This window comes from Xyrauchen texanus, chromosome 4 (genome assembly GCF_025860055.1).
Source record: "Xyrauchen texanus isolate HMW12.3.18 chromosome 4, RBS_HiC_50CHRs, whole genome shotgun sequence".
In the NCBI taxonomy this organism is placed as follows: domain Eukaryota; kingdom Metazoa; phylum Chordata; class Actinopteri; order Cypriniformes; family Catostomidae; genus Xyrauchen; species Xyrauchen texanus.
The window spans coordinates 25,617,370-25,636,443 of NC_068279.1; the positions used below are offsets into that span (position 1 = coordinate 25,617,370).

At 40.6% G+C, this 19,074-nt stretch overlaps 1 protein-coding gene across 1 annotated transcript in view; it reads right to left on the reverse strand.

Annotated features, from left to right (window-relative positions):
- LOC127640548 (relaxin receptor 2-like) overlaps positions 1-19,074 on the reverse strand; it is an 88,432-nt gene that overhangs the window by 2,315 nt on the left and 67,043 nt on the right. The window contains exons 13-17 of the mRNA XM_052123173.1: positions 18,983-19,054; positions 12,081-12,152; positions 5,124-5,353; positions 1,453-1,863; positions 475-687 (exon numbers count right to left, since the gene is read on the reverse strand). Coding sequence (XP_051979133.1) covers positions 475-687; positions 1,453-1,863; positions 5,124-5,353; positions 12,081-12,152; positions 18,983-19,054 — 998 coding nt within the window. The remainder of the gene's footprint in view (positions 1-474; positions 688-1,452; positions 1,864-5,123; positions 5,354-12,080; positions 12,153-18,982; positions 19,055-19,074) is intronic.

Below are 19,074 nucleotides of genomic sequence, written 5' to 3' on the forward strand. Positions count from 1 at the left end.
TTTACATTTATGCATTTGGCAGATGCTTTTATCCAAAGCGACTTACAGTGCACTTATTACAGGGACAATCCCCTCGGAGCAACCTGGAGTTAAGTGCCTTGCTCAAGGACACAATGGTGGTGGCTGTGGGGATCGAACCAGTGACCTTCTGATTACCAGTTATGTGCTTTAGCCCACTACACCACCACTAGACATGGAGCATTACACGGACACACCAAGGGAATTGCAGTTTTATTGACTTTAATGCAGGCCGGGATATATCCCCTTAAATGTGATTTGAAATGCATGACTCTTATTTCACCTCTGAGCAATATTAATGATCTGGCTCATTTAGCTCATTAGATAATGTCCACAGCTACAATTGGAGCCACAGCAATTATAAATTAAGGCACACACATTTATAATAGCCTGCAATGTGTTTGCTCTGGAATAGACAATAGCCTGTAATGTATGATCACACATGTATTTTCTAACCTGCGATCTGTACTCTTAGCAGTGAGAGGATCTTCAAGAGGAAGATGGGGATCCAGCACATTGCATTAGTGAACACAATGAAGAAAAATCGCTTCGCAATGGAGACTTCTCTATCAAGTACGGTTTGACGTGCCGTCTTTGCTGTCTTCTGGACAGAATAAAACATACTGGAATAGGAGAATACAATCACCACAAAGGCCAGCAGATTTAGACCTGAAACACACACACATAAATCATAAAAAACGGACATCAAGCTAACAGTGTTGAAGAATTTATATGTGTTGATGGAACTTCATTGACTCAAGTGTGGGCTGAAGCAACTACTGTAAATAAGCTGTTTAATTCCCAAAAGCAGCATTTGTTAAATTTTTTCATCACTAGAATTAATAAGATATTTCACCTCTGGAAGGTTTATTACATTTCACATATTGTTATCATTATAACTATATTAGATTAACAGTAAATTATGGCTTTAATTTTTGTCTGTTCTTCACTCAAATGGCCTCAGAAGACTTCTTTTGTTCTTTTCTATTCTTTTATAAAGATTTTTGTCCATCTACTTTCATTGTACTTTCGTTGTTTCCTTTCATTCCCTTTTTCATTTTAGGCTGTTTCAGTATTCAGCAGAGATTAGTGACTGAATGGTGGCTGTTGCACATTGGCAGCATCTTTCTCTGACAAAGTTTACTTTAATAAATAAAAAGGCTTTTTGATACAAAGCACTGTTGAATCTCAGGGGAAATGCAATAAAATTGTTAGATAATCCTGTAAAGTCCCATTCAAAACTGAGTTACCTCCAGACAATGACACAAACACACCCCACCCTCTCTCTCTCTCTCTCTCTCTCTCTCTCTCTCTCTCTCTCTCACACACACACACACACACACACACTCACACACTGGCTAATTTAACTTTGCTCTCAAATGCACACACACAAATACTGGAACATTCACACACTCCAGTGCCCTCTGCTCTCACCAAGAAAGATGGCTGTAGAATAGCATCTGGCACCAAGTTTCTCTGTCTGGTCGGAGTGAAGAGGGAAACACACTCCGTTCCGGCCATAAAAATTCCCAAATGTGTGTTTATCCCAGAATGGAATTACAGCGATGACAAATCCCAGCAGCCAGATGAAGGTCAGGGAGCAGAGTGTCTGTTTGCGTCCGGCCCGGTAATGCTGGAATGGGAAGACGATACACAGGTATTTCTCAAGAGTCATGTAGGTCAACATCATGACGGATACCTCTGTGGACAGCATGGCCAGAGAGCCAATCAGCTGGCAGGACATGCTCTCCATCCATATTTGAGCATGCCGGTTGTACTCGCCGCAGTACTTGATGTCAAATGCACCGATGAAAAGAAGGTACACGCCCATCAGGCAGTCTGCACCTATCAGAGATAAAATAAAGATCTTAATTCATAGTACTCTATTTTCAGTCTGTCCAGCCATCCATTCATTTATACATCCACCTTCAATCCATTCACCCATCCATCATCTTACGTCCATATGCCCATCAATCCATCTATCCATCCATAATCGATCAGCCAGTCATATTTCATTTCTTTCTGCTGTCTTTCTGAGACCCATCAATTAATTTTTGTCCTCCTTAGATGAGACCGTATATGCCACAGTTATAAAGTTGTAAAGATAGTGTATCCTACAGATGACATCCTGGCCTTTTAAGGAATACCAAATGTTTGGGTTTTAGCCATGAAAACATCCTCTCCTAGGTTTTAAAAATGTCTGACAGTAAAATTCGGAACATGTTAAGCAAAGAGGAACAGTAGGTATATTACTTTTGTAAGTATCATTAACATTTGATTGATTTCTCATCACTTTTTTTCTGTTCAAAGCTGGGTATTTTCTTTTACACAAAATACATTGATTTCTTCAATGTCATCTTTGTGGGATATTAGGAGTAAGTACATGTTTTAACCTGTTGGGGAGATATACTGTATACCTATATATTCCTATGAAATAATCCAAGGCATTATTCTCATTCTAATCTATTTTTGAAGTTGAAAGACATCATGTACAGTTGATTGCATAAGTTTGCACATCTCTTGCAGAATTTATAAGATGTTTATCATTTAAATAAAAACATTTAATTTTAATTTTTTTTATTTTATTTTATTAAGTAATGCTCTTATGAAGCCATTTAACATAGTTATTTACATATATTCCACAGGACAGAATAATACCTGAATTTACACAAATGCATAGTTTACATCCCCTTGGTTCTTAATATGGAGTGTTGCTTCCTCAGTGATCAATTACTATTTGTGTCTTTTGTGATAGTTGTGTATGAGACCTTGCTTTGTCCAGAGCATTGAAGCTGCCCACTGTTGTTAAGAAAAATCCTCCAGATACTGCCCATTCTTTGGTTTCACATTATCTTCTGCAAATTTGTATTCTTCCCAATAGTGGATTTTGAGATTCAGCTTTTGACACTTAGGACAACTGAGGGACTCATGCACAACTATTACAAAATGCGCACACATTCATTGATTCTCAAGTAGGCAACACACTACTTTAAGCACCAAGAGGATGATATTTTTTCTTAAACTTTTCGTAAACTTATCAGACAATGGGTGCTTACAAACTTATGCCCTAAAATGTATACGATTTGGAAAAGTTTTGCTCCAAATTTGTAATAATAGTTTTATTGAATTAGGACATTTTCAAAAAACGATTTTGTTATTTGTTTCCAAAATCCATTTCAAGGTAAGTCAGTCCACTCGGTGGCCATATTTCAAACATTCCCGCATAGACTGGGAAGCTATTTTTCAGGCTGGTTAAGCTAATGCACATGCCTGTTCTTGAATTGACTTACAGGTGATGTCTGAATCTAAAAGGTGATTGGCTCTTTTACCAGTAAGTCGGGACTTAATTTTCTATATGCTTTGGCCAATCCAATTTTCCCCAATAATTTTAATAAAAGTGGTCCATCTCTGATAAATTGTCTCTGTTGTTTATCATCAACTAACATTATATTGGATGCTAAATAAAAAATGTTTTGTTGTTGTTTGTTTGTTTAGTTTTTTGTTTGTAATTTTTCCAGCTCTAAGGAGGATGTTTATTTCTGATAGTGTGCGGTCAGTAACTGGTAATGGAAAGTCCCCGCTATGATCGAAAAAAAAAAAGTGTGTGTGTTTGTGTGTCTAGGAATTGGTTGTGTTGCTGCTGTGGGCGTCATGTGTTGGTGAGGTTGCGTAGAAGTCACCAGGCTCTCTTTGAGTGTATATCTATAATGATCTGTTGTAATTATTTATCTGCCCAAGAGGCGTGTTTTGATGTTTAATAAAAGCTTGTGATAGTGCATAGATGTATAATTGATTGAGTTCCAGGGCTGTGTGTTGATGTGTATAATTATCTGTATAATGGCACGTGTGTGTGTGTAGATGCTGCAATTAGTGGGAACTATGACCCTTTAAACCTGATTGCTTGACATCTCTGAACTTCCGAAATTAGATACTGCACTCACATTCCTTCATTTGAGAAAACAAACAACTCTGTCATTATTTATAAACTTTATTTCACTTTAGAAAATTTTATTTAATTACTATCTTAATACACGGTCTTATCATGCAAGATTGAAAAGTGGGGAAAAAATGGTCTTCGGAAGCTTTCATCCAAATGATATAGCTTTTCCGATCTTAGACTTCTCCTTTTCCGAGACAACTGGCTATTGGATAATGGTAATTAAAATACTGTAACTTATGCATTTGGGTATTGTTTTAGAAAGCTTGCAGGTTTGGATCCATTCTAGTGTGGAAAAGGGGCGAATTTGACCTTCACCCTCCATGTCCTGTTCAAAAAGCCTCCTCAAAAATGGATGCCAGTGTCATTCAATATTCAGTCCCCCACATAAAATCATGACCCTCTTGTGTGGTTGTTTGTAATGACTGATCAGAAGCGTCTGTTACAAATTTATGTTGTAGCTATTCACCTAAATACAGTCAGTATTACCATGTCTATTTACCATACAGCAGAAAATGCAAAGTTTTGATATTATTACGTCAAGAACGTTTGCTTTATATGTTAGCTTAGTAGGATCATTTATTAATTTGCTAACTATAGGGAATGAATTATGGAATGTTAGCATGGCATTATAATCGGTTAGCATGCAACCTGAAACCACAAAAAGAAGCTGTTAATTTGACCATTTGTTGCTTTGGTTATATCATGTGATATGTTTTAAATAGCTAATACAATATTAATGTGTTTTCTTGCTTAAGACAATAAAATGCCAATTAGACAATGCTTTTCATCACTTCACTGTCCAAGGAAAACAGGAATTCATAAGGGCATTGAATACTACATGACACTGGCGGTGTTAAAGGGGAACAGTCCTTCTCAATGCCTTTAGGTCTTGCTCCATTCTGGTAAGCCCACTTTTCTCAATCTAATCATCCTGATTGAGTTCTGCCCTATATGTTTTTCCTATATCGCATTAACACTTGACTGTGGTAGCTCTATAATGACTCATGCTCAGTTGTTCAAGTGAATTACGTTTTTTAAGTTTCTGTGTCTCGGTTTTCTAAATAAATGAAATGGCCAATGATTGATGCATTTGAGCTTCAATGGGGTTAAGCAGGAGCAGTATAATGGTTCTGTCACACTAATGTTTGATGTATGATGGACTCACAGCATAAAGATTTGATGGCCATTGTGTGATGTTGATTCTCTGAGGTGATGCAGGACCGCAGAAAGATGACGAAGATGTTTCCGAAGCAAATGATTAAGGCAACAACCCAGACAAACACGCGTAGGATGATGTTTGCTAGCAGATTCTCAAAGGATGAGATTCCATCTGTGTTTGGCTTGCAGCTCCGCACGTTGGGAGAATATCCACAGAATTCAAAACGCTTAAAATAACTGAAATGATCCCAGACATAAATGACAGAAGAGCAAAGAATAATGTTATTTTACACATTAATAATATACATATTAAAAAACAAATGAACAACATTTATTACATTATATTTTTTTAAGAAAACTTATAACATACTGCTAATGCAGTAATTATTTTACTTCAATACCCATATTGTCCATTGGACATTATAATACTTTATGTTCCAACACAGAATCACAGTTGTTATCAAGTAAACAAAATGTTATTAAAATCAAACAATTTATTTATATATTTAATTCTAAACATTATTAGGTAGAATTTGTTAAAGCAAAATCCACTTTTTCAATTTGTTTGAACATAATTATGTGTCCCCAGTGTGTGCAGACAATCACAAAATATGGTAAAAGACCATCCCCTCATTTCTTTCCTTTCCCCATCAATACAAATCAGCGTCTCCTAACAAGCTGTTCAGGTTTGCAGCCCCTTATGACATCAAAAGGGGAAAGGTACCACCCATGGCTGGTGAAGAGATCCTCCCGAGTAGCTTAGATTTAAATCCTGAGTGAGCAGCGTACAGTCCGCCATATTTATCTCTTCGCTAGAGCCGCTTGTGCTAACTCAAGAATGTCCCAGCTATGAGGTACACATGACAAATGTTCTGTTGTTGGCTGCAAGAATGAACACAAAAGTCTTCATGTACTCCAAGAATCTGAGCAAATAAAGACCCAGTGGATTACTTTTATATTTGATGGCAATGTGCCCACAACAATAGGATAATCCCTATATGTTAGTGCAAACCATTTCAATCTGCTTAATCAAAGAGGGTCAACACAAGGCTGTATTTGCTTCCAAGCTAAGGATCAAGGATGGATCGATACCAACTCTCCATGACCCAACTTCAGATTTGCAAGTCTTTTTTAATGTTTGCAATTTGGCTTTCTGAATATGCTTGTTTGCACTTTGCGCAAAAAACTGTTTAAGTTACTACAGATAAGAGATATTGGACTAAAATTTGAATGTTTTGTTGCACAGGCCAGCACATCTGTACAGATAACTGTAATGAGGGATGTTGCCTGCCAGACAGACCCACCACAGCAACATACTGTTGGTACACAACTATCCATGAAGACACTTCAGGCCCAACAGACAAAAAGTCAACAGACTTGTTTTTATAGTTTGTGTGCATTTTAACGGTATAGTCTGGTTTCTCAATGTCTCTTGAATTTTGATGGTTTCATGCTCTCAGCATCCAATAATTCTCTCTACAAAACATATTTTGGTTGGCAAAAAAATCATATTTATCATTTCAACCCATTGTTAATTTTTCTGGATCATGTTTTCTTATCTTGCATAGCTTTTTCCATGGATTTCAAGGATGACAGCATGTTTCACAATCTGCCCATGTTGGCATCTACTGAATTTTACTAGCTTCTATTAGGGATGTTCACAGATAGTTTGGTTAACCATTTGATTTGCCACTATTCGAATACCAAAATTCACTATTCGGTTATTCTACATGTGCAATAAAGTTCTTCAACCCGACCTGAGTTCTGGTTTTCCTGCTGGGCTTAGGTGTCAATCAAGTATAGGGTGTGTTAGGGGCTGTTCAAACATGCTTTTAATGCATCTGAGCTGTTTTTCAACTGACAACATGCACTAGATGGATGTCTATGACTGTTGCACTTTCCCTTTTGCTATGTTGTGCACATTTACATACAATAATTAGACAAGTTCAATGCCATTTGATTATAAACCATTTCAAAATCAAAGCACTTCGAAGAAGCTGTGCTGCCTTATGGAAATGTGAACCTGCCCAGTCAGAAACACCAAAATACAAGCTTAAAATTCTAAGATTCTTTTTGTTTGATGAGGTTTCAAGAGATTATATCACTTGAAAATCAGTGTATTGTGCTATTTAAGCACATAGCTCACTGTGCACTATATTTTTGCTGATATTTAGAGTAATGTTTGAGGAAATTCCATTGCAATAAACATTATTTATTCCCACGTCCTGACTCTGACACCGTTTGAGAAACCTCGCTGTTAATCAAATGTTAAAAATTGTACCATGTACATCCCTAGCTTCCACCAATTAAATATGAATTTGCACCAATTTGTGAGTCTGACTGGAGGCTCAACCTTTGGCCTCAACAGCAAAAGATATAAGAATTTTCTCTTCCCTTTTAAAAGTTGATAAGCCTATTGACTTAGTTTCCTAACTATGCACAATGAAATGGTTGGTTGCATTCTATTTTTGGTATTTAGCATTGTTTTTTCTCTGGTATCCTCAACCCACTGCTGTCCGCAATCAGAACAGACTTGTGACCCAACAGCTGAAAAATACTGGTCAAGCGGTCTTAAAAAAGTGAGCCCTTCACTATCCCCCACACACAAACTGCATTTCTCCTGTTCCATTCACATTTACTTCTGCCAGATCAACCTCTTTAACGAGTTTGTAAAATGTAGATGTGCCTGCCTATTACGGTCACAATCTGCTAGAGAACGAGCCTGTGTTTGATCAAAAGTGAATCTTTAGTGCAGCTGATATATGCAATGTAACTGTAACGATTGAAGAGAGCTGGATCTAGAAGCAGCTAAGGATTTTAATAAAATTATAAACAAATACAAACAACGGGTAGACACAGGAACAAATCAAACATCCATGATGGGAAACAATAACATAAACATGAGAAAACATCTGAAGGGCACGGGCAAAACACGGTAGGTCTAAACACATTCAACAACTGACCAAGACTGAACAGAAATCAGGGCATTCTAAATGAGTCTAATAAGAAAGAAACACAGGTGAGGAACAATGGGGAACAGCTGGAGGTGATCAGAGCAGGGGATGATGGGAAGTGTAGTCATGGGGAACAGATGACAGAGACAAAACACAGGGCAGACAATAGTGAATCGTGACATAACCCCCCTCTAAGGAGCGGATTCTAGATGAGACAAAAAACAAACAATTGTCCATGGGGTGTGGGGAAAAAAGGGAAAACAGGCAGTTCAAGGGGGCACTAGAGGCAAGGGGATGAGGGGAACAGGACAAAGACAGGGAGGCAGGGTCCAGATGGAGCCAGAGACCAGGGAGACTGGAGCAGATGGCCAGGAGGCCCAGGAGACCAGAGCAGATCAGGTGGACAGCCATGAGACAAGGGAGACCAGAGCAGGTCAGGCGGATGGCCAGGAGACCAGAGCAGGTCATGCGGATGGCCAGGAGACCAGAGCAGGTAATGCAGATGGCCAGGAGACCAGAGCAGGTCTGACAGATGGCCAGGAGACCAGAGCAGGTCTGACAGATGGCCAGGAGACCGGAGCAGGTCCGGTAGACTGCCAGAAGACCAAAGAAACCTGAGCAGATCCGGCAGATGGCCAGGAGACCAAGGAGACAAGACCAGATCAGGTGGACAGCCACAGGACCAGGGAGACCAGAGCATGTCAGGCGGATGGCCAGGAGACCAGGAGACCAAGGTGACCAGAGCAGGTCAGGCGGATGGCCAGGAGAGCAGAGCTGATCAGGTGGACGGCCAGGAGACACAGAAGACCAGAGGAGATCAGACGGGCTGCCAGGAGACCCGGAAGACAAGAGCAGATCAGGCGGACGACTAGGAGACCCAGAAAACCACCTCAGAGTCAGCACTGGATCTTGATGCCTGGTTGTCAGCAACAGGGCTGAGACAGGATCAGGAGGCCAGGGAGGCAGCCACAGGACAGGGACTGGATCAGATGGCAGAACCACTGGAGGCGGAGTCTCTGGGGGAGCGGGCGGAGCCGCTGGAGGAAGAGTCTCTGGGGGAGCGGGCGGAGCCGCTGGAGGAAGAGTCTCTGAGTGAGCTGGCGGAGCCGCTGGAGGAAGAGTCTCTGAGTGAGCGGGCGGAGCCGCTGGAGGAAGAGTCTCTGGGGGAGCGGGCGGTGCCGCTGGAGGAAGAGTCTCTGGGGGAGCGGGTGGAGTTGCTGGAGGAAGAGTCTCTGGGGACGGAGCCATGAAAGGGGGAGCCGCTGGAGGAATAGTCTCTGGGGACAGAGCCGTGGAAGGTGGAGCCGTGGAAGACTCTGGAGATGGAGCCGTGGAGGGCTCTGAAGATGGAGCCGTGGAGGGTGGAGCCGTGGAAGGCACTGCAGATGGAGCCGTGGAAGGCACTGAGGGCAGAGCTGTGGAAGACTGTACAAGCAGAGACTGGAGAACAGAAGCCTTTCTTCTTTTCCTCCTCTTCCGGACGGCAGAGGCTGGCAACGCTGGCTCTGGGACGGACGAGGCTGGCTCTGAGACGGCCGAGGCTGGCAACGCTGGTTCTGGGATAGTGGAGGCTTCTAGCTCGTTGGTCGTGGCAGGCTGAGGTGAGACATTGCATGGAGCAGGCTGAGGCATGACATGGCATGGAGCTGACTTTGGTGTGGCTGTGACAGGGTGCGGAGCAGACTCAGGCTTGGAAGACTCAGAAGCCAAAACAGAGATTGAGAGAGGTGGTTATTTTGCTGCGAGTGTCTCTACAACCAGCCTCGCATACTCCTTCCATGTGCAATCTCCTGTCTCCGACAATTTCCCCCACTGGCGTATTGGTAGTGCAGAAGTCCGGGACATGGTCTTTAAGGTTGTGTTATCAAAACCAGTGTGGACGGCGACGGTGGAGAAGAAATAGGAGAACGCCTGGCTTAGTTGGGCGAAGTATGCCACTAGATCCATTTGTGGTCAATGGATCCAATTGTGGTCAATGGATCCAATGTGTTCTGTAACAATTGAAGGAAGTCAAGAGAGCTGAGGCTAAGGATTTTTAATGAAATGATAAACAAATACAAATAACGGGCAGACACAGGAGCAAATGAAACATCCACGATGGGAAACAATAACATAAACAGGAGGAAACCATCCACGAAGGGCACGGGCAAAACACGGTAGGTCTAAACACATTCAACAACTGACCAAAACTGAACAGAAATCAGGGCATTATATACACAAAGACTAATGAGAAAATTAAACACAGGTGAGGAACAATGGGGAACAGCTGGAGGGATCAGAGCAGGGGATGATAGGAAGTGTAGTCCATGGGGAACAGATGACAGAGGCAAAACACAGGGCAGACAACAATGAATCATGACCATCAAAGTGCAGAAAGGATCGGCCAGAGTTTCAACCTTCTGAAAACTTCACTTCCGCAAATCTCCTCTGCACACAGCAGTTCTTTTGTTCTTGGCAGTGTGAAAGGAACTCATTTCACATACAGAATTGAAGGCATTACATTTAAAAATTTCTCTGAAGGCCTATACTCATATACTGCTTTTTTTATTTTATTTTCATTTCCCTGGAGGCGAGCACATCTGTTCCTGAGATATTAAATATGATGGGAGAAAGGATAAAGATAACTCTCAAGCAGGGAGAGGCACTATAATTTTGTATCCTGTGAAGAAACAGGAGTTCAGGTTGAGCTCTATTTACCTGGTTTGACTTTTCAAATGCACTAATTATTCATCCTCCAACTGGCAGCATTCATCCACCCTACGTTCCACAATAATGACCTTTATGCCTCTCTTTGCCTCCAACTCTCTCATAGGGCAGGCTCTTTGACTTACTGGATGTTTTTTTTGTGTTTGTCTTGGACTCATGAGGGACTATGGTTTAAGACAAAGAATTTAAGAGTGGATTTGAAGGTGTAGAACATACTGATAACATTCCACAGAGTACAGGAAAATACAACATATAAAATAAAAGAAAAAAATATTTTTTTTTCCAAATATAACTCAATGTACCCATCTTCAGTCTGCCTTGGGAAATTGTACTAAAACATTTATGTGTCAGCTTGTTTTACCATCTGCAGTATCACATTAACAATTGTGCAAAAATGACAGTTCAGATCAGGGTAGTTTTTAACTACACAGTAAATTGACAGGTGACAGAATTCCATTGAAAAGACCAGCTTAGTTTAACATAAATGTCCAGGCTGGTTTATGCTGGTTAGTGCTGGTTTGATGCTGGTCTAGCTGGTAGACCAGCATAGTTATGTCATTCACCAGCAAAATGTAGCTGGTGAAGCTGGTCGACCAGCTTGTTCTTTATAATGTGGGTTGTCCTAGGAAGTTTTGCTGGTTAAGCTAGTCAAGAGACCAGAACACCAGTATCCCATGCTGTGGATTACCATGCAAATACAAAATATTCTGGTCATCAACTAAGATGGTCTTTTCAGCAGCATATATTAGTCTGTCAAGATCATTGTGGAGGTTAGGGCGTGGTTGAGCACCCATCTGGAAAGAGAGAAAGCGGTAAGGAGTTCCACCTGAGATGAATTGCTACTAATTACAGTTTCTGTGTTTGCAGTGAGAGACAGGGGAGATAAAAGACGACCCAATCCACAGAGAGAGGAGAGAGAGTTGAACACCAGTGTGACAAAGTTCGTTATGCGATGGACAAGGAGGAAGCGGGAGTCAGTTTCCACAGGCCACATGATAATAATAGAAATCACTTTTCAGCTTCACACTCAAAACCAAAAGTCTGCTTTGCAGCATAAAAGGTAAGACAGTCCAGCTTTTCAGCACAACACTCTAAAAAATAGAAACACAATCTCAGGTGTGTAACTCCTGATCTCTCCTCTCTCTCTGTGGATGGGGTCATCTTTTATCTCCCTCGTCTCTCACTGCGAACACCGAAACGGAAATTAGTTGCAATTCATCTCTACTTACAGATTTCTCTCCAGATGGGTGCTCAAACACACCTTCCCCTCCACAATCATCATTACAAAATTTTAGCATGCTCACATGTGAGTGAGGTTGGTCAAGGGCCGGAAAATCCTGATGCTGATGTTGGGAATCTCCACCTCTTCCATACTCCTGCACACAGAGTAGAAAGAGCAAGATCAATTTTTAGTTAGATTTTACCCTCATCATGTGTTTTTCATCTAGGGCACTTGAAAGTTTTAAAAGCCATAAAAGTAGAGTCATGTAAATCCAGCTGAATAATTACCAACCTTATTAGCCAAGTAAAATATATTAAAAAAAAAAACAGCATACACATTGGCAGACCTATGAACAAAAATATTTGTGGATACTGCAATTGAACATAGTTTTCTCTGAACTGCTCTGGTAAATCTGTGGACTGCAACAATATGCTCACCGTTACTCTGAGATATGTCTGAAGTCAATAATTGAAGCTTTATGAACATTTGCATTTTGGATTTTATGACCTCTACTCAGTTGTCTCTCTGGTGGAGGTTAGTAGTTACATTTCAATTCAGTTCCCTCGACATTGCTGTAAGCACTATGGGGAGTCCTTCTTAGATTACCTTGTTGAAACCCTTATTCAATCACATCACTCCTGTGATTGGCAATGGTGTTTGAGCACTGCCAGTTTGGGTGCGCAGTTGGCCAATATAAGCGGGTGCTCAGTCACCATTTCTTCAGAATTTTAATTCTTCAAGATCTATGAACTTTGTCTTCATCTTGGAACCCTGCTGCTTCACCGTCGATATACACTTACAGCGGATGGAAATTCTAAGCAAAACACGAACATTATGACTCATCGCCAGTGCTCAGTGCCTGCACCAAGAGGCTTTCCACTCCTGTGTGTGTTCCGGTGATGAGTTCTCCACATCGCCATCGAAGACGCTCTCTGAAAATGGGATCTTCGCTTCAGCAAAACTTCTACCTGCTTCACACAGTGCTCTGTCTGGAGTTACTGTATCCTTTTATATATACAATAAACTAAAGAGCTGCTTGCATGATACACATCTTTTTAAAGATGTCCTTCTGCAAGTGTTTCTTATGCGAATGGCACATCCTGCCATCTGATGAGCACAAGAGCTTTGTTCACTACCTGCGCCACGCCCAAGCACAAGCAGCACTCATTGAGACAGACTGCCCTCACTGTGAGGGCATGAATCTCGAGACATTGCCCTCTAGGATCGACCTCGTTATGAGGGAAGATCCAGCCTCTCGTGCCCTCCCACCTGCCTCTTATGTGTTAAGTCCCAAAGGACCACATGAGAAGGTGCCTGTGAGGTTGAGCTGGAAGAATTAGAGGAGGATCTCATGCCAGCACAAGCCCTGTGAGCCCCCCGAACTTCCGAGCTAACGTCATCGCCTGTGTAATATGCACATGATGAACTCCGGACCTATATTGGCCTCATTACATTTGGCTGATCTGACAATGGGGATAATGCTGTGTCACTCGCAGCTTCAGGTGAGTGTTTCACAGAGGATGTTGTTGATGTCCCCCAGCGAGTGTTAAGGACATGCACACGCCACGGACAAGGAGGTTCTTTGCATTCTCAGGAGAGCAGTTAAAGAGCTCGGTCTTGAGTGGTCTCCACCAGAAGAGCCAGAAAAGTCTCACCTGGATGAATGGTTTTTGCAAACTGGCAGGCATCAACAAAACGTGGTCTGGAGGAGCACACCATTCTTCCCTGAGGTCTATGCAGAGCTCACAAAGACCTGATATGTGCCATACTCTTCGCACATTCAAGTTGGAGGTGCTGTTGTCCTTACTAAAGTGGACCACATCAATGAAAAAGCTAATCAAAGCTTCCCCCAGTGGAACAGGTGGTTATAGCTCACCTCTGCCATAATACTGCCATGGGATGGAAATTCCGCCCGGCCCACCCCTCCAAACTGACATCCACACTGGCCGGAAAAGCTTATACAGCAGTGGGCCAAGCTGGTTCAGCACTCCACAGCATGTTGTTGCTCCTGGTTTTTCAAGCCAAGCTCCTTAAACAAATGAATGAACAATGCAGAGCTGTTCAAAGAGCTTTGCACCGCTACAGATATGGTACTGCGGGCCACAAAAGCTACAGATCAGGCCATCGGCAAATCGATGAGCAACTTCATGGAGATGCGTGACGCAAAGAAAGCCAACCTCCTCGATGATCCGATGATCTTCTTTTCGGGGTGCTTCATCATGGCGCAAAAGCAGTCTCAAGCCATGAAACACATTCTGCCAAAGAGAAGTTGCACTTCCCCTTTCCTGGCACACTCCCAATCTAATTCCGGTCCGCACCCAGAAAAGAGTCCATCTCCCGCTGCCCCAGCACAGCCGAAAGCTACTACTGAGCCATCAGTGAAGCCACGTATACTGTGGCCCAAGCGTAAGCACCAGTTGTGTCAGCATGAAAAACACTCCAACAAAAAAACCCCACGGTGCAGCAATAACGTTACTAACATGCCCAGCCCCGTTAAGAGGAGCCCAGAGCTTGCTGTTATTCATGGCCCAGAGCTGAGGAAGGCTCAATTCAAGGCACAATATGTTTCTCCCCACTGATTATCAGGAACGTGACATTGTTAAAAATTTTACTTCTGTGTGTATTACTCAAACGAAGACAAATATTTTCTCGTTCCGAAGAAAGACAGCAGCCTTCGGGCCATTCTAGATAAGAGACACTTGAATCGCGTGCTCGTGAAGCGCCCATTTATCCCTCTGGGGTCGACAGACGCGCCGGCGCGTCCTGCTGGATATTTTCGTCATTACAGCAGAAACAACTTAAAATACTCCATCATTTTTGAGTATACAGATAAGTGTAAGACATCATTAGAGACTATAAAGGGTCTACTTTTATTTGTGTACACTCACAATAACAACAAAATCTTGTGCTTTTGTAAAATAAATAAAATAAAAAGGGTGAGCTTTCAGCAGTCTGTGTTCACGAGCATATTTCAGAAACACGTCACTAAAATGAACTTAAACCCCACGAATACTTTTCACACAAACATGAAACATATGTCTAAAGAAAGCTTAAAATGTGTACTTTTAAATAAAATAATTCAAATTTAAAACAAATATTTTCCTGCAATGCAATCTGTTTGAAATAAAGCGATGTACAGTTTTTACCGGTCCATCTCATTATCTGTAATGTGATCCCACCCACCAGCAGAGCGCGCCATTCATACGCTAATGTGCTGAGACGATCAAAGCAAATGTACACGCCCCCGACTATGAGGTTGTAAACACTTTTCATTAATTTTTCTGCATGTTTGCCATGATACACTGGCAAATGTGAGGTTTGATTTAAACACATTTCATTCATTTTTCTGCGCGCTTGCAACAATACACAGACGAGAAAGCTCCAGGATATTATTGAAGATTTAACATTTTCCTCAGAAGAAGAGCAGGACTCTGATGAACGTTTGTATTTTGAAGAGAGATTTGATCCAGCCAAGGATACAATTTCAGATGAGTAAGTCAATTAGTTTTCATTAGTTGACATCCTATTTTATATAAATATGTTCATATTTCACTAGTGGGACTGTTTCCAGACTTGCCAGACAGGATTCAGAGTATTGACATTTTAAACATGTCCTAATAAGCAAGTTTTAATTAAATTTAAATGCTGTTTAGGCTAAAGCAGGCATTTAAATTGAATGATGTATGATATAAATATGATATGTAATATGATATAAAAATAATATGAATGTTTAGATTATATTTTATCTAGTGTTTAAAATGCCTCATTATCATCAACAAAGCTTGTGCTTGCAAATATGTGTTCAGGTTAAATGAGTAAAATACACTTTAAATATGCCCATATTAGAAAATCACCATCTTATAATGATTTCTGAAGGATCATGTGACACTGAAGACTGCAGTAATGATGCTGAAAATTTAGCTTTGATCACAAATTACATTTGACAATATATTCAAATAGAAAACTGTTCTTTTAAATTGTAAAAAGAGTTCACAATATCAATGTTTTTACTGTATTTTGGATCAAATAATCCAGTCTTGGTGAGCAGAAGAGACTTCTTTTAAATGGTAAATTAAGTAAAGTCTTAATGTAAAAAAAATGTATAGTCAGATAACTTCTTTTAACTTAAAACTTGATTTTGATCATTAAGTCTCCTCACATTCATTCTCTATCCATCATTGATAGGCCCAGGGGAGGGGTCTTTGTATCCTCAGGTGTGAAATACATCCATATTCAAGATAGTTCATGCCTCCTAGCATATTACCTATCAACACTAAAAGTGTCTTACAAAAGTTACATTACTATATTGTTTTGTATGAATGAGTTATCAGGATGGTTTTCACATCATTTTGTAGCAAAAACTCTAGGCTACAAGATCCAGTTCTCAAAAGTCTTGTGGACAAATGTTTATCTGTTATATTATATGACCTTATTTCAGCGATCAAAAACCATGCATAAACATTATTTTCTCAAACATACAAACCTGTACATGCATGTTGCTCACATATTATTGTAGCCCAGTTTGTGCTGAATACAGTGTAATCAGACTTTAGCCATTAATTTGTTTTTAAGCAACTGAAAAAAGCACAAATGTCAAGGCATGTCAAAACTTCTCCAGGGCCCAAAATACCCTCAGACCCCAGAGGGTTAAAATGTTAACACAGTAACTGATCTTATTGCACATTCATCCTCAGGATTGGTTTGTGTCAATAGATCTGAAGGACGGGTCTGTCTCCCTACACGTTCACGAAATGTATCGATGCGCCGCTCGTCCCATTGAAAATTAATGGTGTGTGTGTGTGTGTGTTTTTTTTATTACCTTGATGATTGGATATTACTAGCCCAATCAGAGGCACTACTGAGTGAACACACAGAGACTTCTGCTTTGCTGCTTTGCCATCTGAAAAATAGGGTCTGAATGTCAACTGGGCGAAAAGCAAACTTTTCCCCAGCCAGCAAATCTCCTTTTTAAGGATTCTTCACAACTCCGTGAGCATGCACACGCACCTCGCGAATGAGCACGTAAAGACCATTCTTCGGTGTCTGCCTCAGTTCAAACTGGGGAAAACACTGTCACTAAAGTAATTTCAGAGAAAACTGGGTTTTATGGTGGCAGCGTCCGCCATCATACTATTAGGTCTGTTACACATGAGACCTCTCCAGTACTGGATTTTTAAGTCATAAGCACTCCCATAAGAAATAAAACTTACTTTCCCAAGCTAATTGTGACAGGTTTGATAATCCATACTGTGTATTTCTATATGGTTCATACAGATCCCATTCTACATTAGTTTCCATCTGGCATCTGCCACATGGGACAATTCATATACACTTTAATATGACTTATAAGTCATCGGCCTGTGGCCTGTGACTCCTAAATATGTCTATTTAGTGTTATAACTCTGGGAGTGTAATGTCATGTAGTGCGGCATGATGGAATATTGTTCTTCATAGTGCTTACAGCAATGTCGAGTGAACTGACTTGAAAGGGATCATCTCCGGCTACACATGTAACCTCAGTTCCCTGAGATGAAGAGAATGAGACATTGCGAAGCTGGCCGCACTACTACTTCATTCATAATACAAGTGACTATCTCCTAGTCCCCTTTAGAAAATTCTAAAGAAATGGTTACTGAGCACCCACTTATATAGGCCAACTGCACCCAAAGGGGCAGGGCTCAGACACCATTGCCAATCACAGGACTGCCATGATTGAATAAAGGTTTCAATGAGGTTATCTAAGAAGGACTCCCCATAGTACAGCAATGATGAGTGAATTGAATCTCAGGGAACAGAGGTTACACGGTTTGCATCATAAAAAAAAAAGCTGTTCCTGGATCAATAGCCTTTCATATGAACCAATCATTGACCTTTACTTTTAGGGGTATGGTCAGTGTTAGATTTAGGGATAGGATTATCCATAGATATACAAAAGTATAGCTATTGCTCCGATACAGCAATGATATTACATGTACACCAAATGGCACCTTTTGCTTAAACTCCTGCTTCTCAGATTTTTCAAGACCCTTGTAATTTTTCACATGTAAAGTTTCAGAAGAGATCCCAACAATGCCATATTCTCATCAAATTCTTCCAAGGCAAAATTATCTGGGCTATGCTATCTACATTAATTGTATAGCTTTATACTCTTGCTGTATATCAACAATTTGTTTTTCATTTGCTTTTATGTTTTTACACACCCAAGGAATTTTAGGAGAAATATTATAGACAAAGTTGAAAAATTAAGGATAACTTAGAACTCCAGTAAGTCCTGATCTATGAAAGAGCCACATTTGAGAAATAATAATAGTTGTAATAGGTTGACAAAAATGTATTTCCAGGAACATAGGATGTTCACCCAGAAATGTGTCCTGCTTGTGTAGTGCGCGAACCAGAAGTGTAAAGCGGACACCGTGAGCTTCACTCTAAGACATAATATGGAAAACATAAGGGGCATTCACTGACAGAACCTCACAATCTCTAGTAAATTTGTTTTAGGGTTAGGTGTAAGGTTATCATTAAGGTTTGTTTGTGGGATAGTAGATAGTTAGATAGATAGTTTTGAAAGAAACCTGCATCATTTCCACAAAACAGACACATGTTAGCTTAAATTCCACCCATTCTCCACACTTTACCCTGACAAACAGAAACATCACCATTTTAAAAATACAATGTATGTGTGTAACCACAAATTACTTCCTGTTCTAAAGAGCCCAATCAAACTGACTTTAGATCTTGGCAGTATCTTGACAATAATTCCCTAATTAACAGTCTGAGGTCGATCCCATTCTAAGACTGGCAGTCGGGTACAGGACGAGAAGGTCTTTCAAATTTGGTGGTATATATTTTCTAGATTACTGCATACATTTTAAAAACATGAATAAATACAAGGTATGTCCTAATACACATAATCTCTGTGGGCTTTTATCAATAATGTTACTAATCTTGTGTAAAAATAAAGAAAGAAATGTGTTGTTTACTCACAGTGACTGTAGATTCACCAAACTGTCAAATTGATTGCTGTATATGTGTGTGAGAGGATTGTTGGAGATATTTCTGAAACAACACACAGACAC